Source organism: Etheostoma cragini, chromosome 8, assembly GCF_013103735.1.
Source record: "Etheostoma cragini isolate CJK2018 chromosome 8, CSU_Ecrag_1.0, whole genome shotgun sequence".
Taxonomy (NCBI): domain Eukaryota; kingdom Metazoa; phylum Chordata; class Actinopteri; order Perciformes; family Percidae; genus Etheostoma; species Etheostoma cragini.
In genome coordinates this window covers 3567881-3571964 of record NC_048414.1, presented here as the reverse complement: position 1 = coordinate 3571964, position 4084 = coordinate 3567881, and the positions used below count along the sequence as shown (strand labels likewise).

The 4084-nt window shown below is 40.4% G+C and overlaps 1 protein-coding gene across 1 annotated transcript in view; it reads left to right on the top strand.

The window, feature by feature from the left end:
• The window catches only part of c8h12orf29 (chromosome 8 C12orf29 homolog), an 8116-nt gene that overhangs the window by 396 nt on the left and 3636 nt on the right, over nt 1-4084 (top strand). Inside the window, exons 2-4 of the mRNA XM_034878868.1 lie at nt 1155-1272; nt 1365-1460; nt 2823-2939. Coding sequence (XP_034734759.1) covers nt 1155-1272; nt 1365-1460; nt 2823-2939 — 331 coding nt within the window. The remainder of the gene's footprint in view (nt 1-1154; nt 1273-1364; nt 1461-2822; nt 2940-4084) is intronic.

The following is a 4084-nucleotide window of genomic DNA, read 5'->3' as shown; positions in this document are numbered from 1 at the left end:
GACTGTAATGGTCCATAGGGAGGACCATAGACTGTAATGGTCCATAGGGTGGGCCATAGACTGTAATGGTCCATAGGGAGGACGTTCTTATGATACGTCCACGACGTTAACACAGAAGCATGCAAGCTAAAGAAACAACACGTCCTTTTTATCCTATTGGACTTGGCGCTTATGTTTTAATTCACTTGCTAATGGTTTTCATGTTGACGCATTTGATTTTTCCCGTCGTCAGTAACTAAGCACACGCGATGCCATCCTCCATCCTCCTTTACTACTGCTTCACCTGTCAGGCATATAACGGAGATACATAATATCACAGTGTAGAAATACTCGCATGTTAGCTACATTAAAAGCCCAGCATTTAAGTTTTTACTCAAGGAAAAGTACAGAAGAATTGGCATTAAAATGCACTCAACGTATCAGAAGTAATACTTCACTTATTATGAAGAATGGCCCCGTTTCAGAATAATGTTTGTTATTGGAACATAACTATTGATACATTACTGTAATGTCGCAGCACACCCTTACATTGGACAATGTCGTCATTTTGCTTGAACACTGACTTAAAAACAATTCATACTCTTGATTTGACTAATCGATCACAAGTTTTATCGCGTTAAGATCTTTGGACATCGATTCTATGTTTTCTGATGCTCCAAAGTCAGCCACAATACAATTTCGATTCAATTAAGGGATCTGGGATCTTAATATCATGAGCCACTTAAACTGAATCAGTAAGATATATATCATCACAAAAAAAGCAACTAAAATAGGATTTGTATTACTTAGCTTTTCCAGACATTTCTTAAAAACAAAAAAGTGGGATTTTCAAAATAAAGGCACATCTAGATGCAAATGTAGTTTTATTTCCAACGTTAATCTATCAACACTAACATCTACATCGATAGTCTGACGTTATAATTGATGTGCCTCGGGTGTACGGTGGAGTGGGTGAGACTGTTTTTAGCGGCAGGCTAGCAGATACCGTTGACTTGCGCTAGCCCAGCACCAGCAAACTCTCCAGCTGGAAGGACTGGATGAAAAGTGTTAAAAACGGTCTCTCCACTGATAAATAACACACGGGATAATTTGGAAATAAGGTCCTCTGTCCAAAATGCTGAACTAGCCCTTTAAACATCTGGGTCTCTCTTCAGCAATTTCAGGTCGTTGCTACAGAAAATGTGAACCCAGTTGCTCTGGAGGCCAACATTGGTTGTGCATTCGCCACAGAAAAACTAGATGGAACTTGCTGTTATGTAACCGTTTATAAAGGTGAGCATGAAAGTGACTTATATGTTCGTTTAGTTAATTTTCTTGCAGTGGAGATGATTGTATCTGAATAATGGTTCATGTTCTTCCTGCAGGACAGCCTCACCTCTGGGCTCGACTCGACAGGAAACCCAACAAACAGGCCGAGAAGAGGTTCAGAAAGTATCAGCACTCTCACCGGAGCTGTAAAGGTATTTTAGCGTCCGGTACCCGTGCTGTACATGTAATGAATGTTGCATTGGGCTTTACCGGTTGTCCTATATTGTTTTTTACTTCCAAGCTTTTCTTGAGGTTTTCAAATGAAGCTTTAAATGTCCTTCATCATATTTCATAACATCATCCTGAAAAAAAAGTTAAACCCTTTAAACAAAATCCTAGATTTGGTTATATAAATGCAATCTATGGTGCTGCTAGATTGCTGCTCGACTGCCACGATAATGCCAAATAGGTGCGTGGCTCCCTTTGTGTGCAGCAATTGGGAGAGCAAACATATTTTTTTGACCCCAGTGAAAATGTTGTTTGAAAGGCTTAAAGGGTAACTAACCCTAAGTACCGTTTTTTTCAACCTGGATCCTATTTTCCTATGTTCTTGTGTCTAAGTGACTGATGGGAACAACAACAATCTTTGACATTGAGCGTTCGCAAGATCGCTGCAGTCAGCTGTGGTGAAGAAAGAAACAATGGAAGTTAATTGGATAATTGTCCAGATTGTATTTACCTTCACAAAAGAGCTTGTTTTGCCACCGACAGACTCGGATTATTATTCTTCGTGTCTGACAACGCTATGGACCGGATCCCTACAGAGATAGACCATTACAACCTCTTTGAGACGTTTCTGCTCTGAAGCTCTGAACCCACCACAGTCCGTTCAAAAAAGCAATACTTTTAGCGTGGATAGAACCAACATATTTTCACATGTATGTCAATCAGGGAACTATGTGATGGTTGGAAAAGTAAAAAGATCCAAAACGGGTGAAGTGTGTTTTACGAAGCTAAATTTTGCAGCGATTGCAGCGATCTCGCTTAACACTGGACCAATGTCCAAGATTGTTGTTCCCATCACTAAGACACGAAATCAAAGGAAAATAGGTCAAATAAAACACTAGTTACTCTTTAACGCCAACAAAGATGGATTGAGGCAGAATATCTCGGTAGAAAAAAACACGTTGTGAATTTTGGAAATGATTATATCTATATTATGTTCCAGACATTTTGACTTGGACTTTACAATGCTCTGATGTTATTAGAAAAGTTTGAGTCACACATTCACCCCAAGATTTTATTTCTACATATGATACTAATAATATTAGTGTAGCCTAATTTTGATTTTCAACTTTTCGCAGTAATACCGGGTTTGAATGTCATCGTTATGAATAAAACTTATGAATCAAGTATTTGGTACAGCTCTGATGTGGGTAGAATAAAGAATACACGTTTTAATCTCTAACAGATGTGCACCAAATCTTTAGTTAAAGAGTTTTGTACACTACCTCTTGGACATTTGCTTTATTTCTACAGGAAGGTTTTTTAGTATTTTTTAATTTCTTTTTCAGGTTTCACGTGGAACGTCGAGTGCGATTTTAAGCCGGTGCCAGAGACGTGGATCCCAGCCCACAGAGTCCGACATCACAGTGGCCGTCCAGTGCCTGATGAACACGGACACATTCCAGGTCCTGAAGTTCCACCGTTACTCACCACGTAAACTAAAGATCATCTTAAAAACACAACGACCTCACCCTGCTTCCCAGAGCAGCATACGCTGGTACAGGAAATGGATGAAAGAATGGAACTAGAATTTGATTTAGGTTATGACGAAGTCTGGGTTAGCAGTGTTAACAGAGTATCAACATAGTTACACTTCAGGGTGTTCATAACCATGTGTAGCTAATGCAGAAATACAGGGTGTACAGAAGGAAGTTCCTCCAATTACCTTCATTTTTAGGATAGGCTTATATTTAATTTGGTATAGAATGATCAAATGTAAACTACCGTTCAAAGGTTTGGGGCCCTTGAAAGCTCACACTTTTATTCATTAAGTGAGTTGCACAATGAATAGAAAATGTAGTCAGGACATTGACGAGATTAGAAGTAATGATTTTGCCCTTCAAACTTTGCTTTCGTCAAAGAATCCTCCATTTGCAGCAATTACAGCCTTGCAGACCTTTTGGTAATCTGAAGAAATTTCACCCCACGCTTCTCGAAGCCCCTCCCACAAGTTGGATTGGCTTGATGGGCACTTCTCACGTACCAAACGGTCAAGCTGCTCCCACAACAGATCAAAAGGGTTGAGATCTGGTGACCGCGGTGGCCACTCCATTACAGACTCAATACCAGCTGACTGCTTCTTCCCTAAGCAGTTGGGAGGTGTGCTTTGGGTCTCTTTGTAGGAGGAAAGTGGCTCCACCAAGCGCTGTCCACAGGGTATTGCATGCCATCGCAAAATGGAGTGATAGCCTTCCTTATTTAAAATCCCTTTACCTTGTACAACTCTCTCCTACTTTACCAGCACCAAAGCAGCCCCAGACCATCACTTTACCTCCACCATGCTCGACAGACGGCGTCAGCCACTCCTCCAGCAGCTTTTCATTTATTCTGCGTCTCACAAATGTATTTCTGCTGTGTGATCCGAACACATCATACTTAGAGTAGTCTGTCATTACTTTTTTCCAATCTTCTGTTCTTTTGCCAATCTTAAAGGTGTTCTAGGCAATGTCCCGCGTGTTTTAGGCTACATTTGTTGTCACATACAGTGGGTACGGAAAGTATTCAGACCCCTTTAAATTTTTCACTCTTTGTTTCATTGCAGCCATTTTCC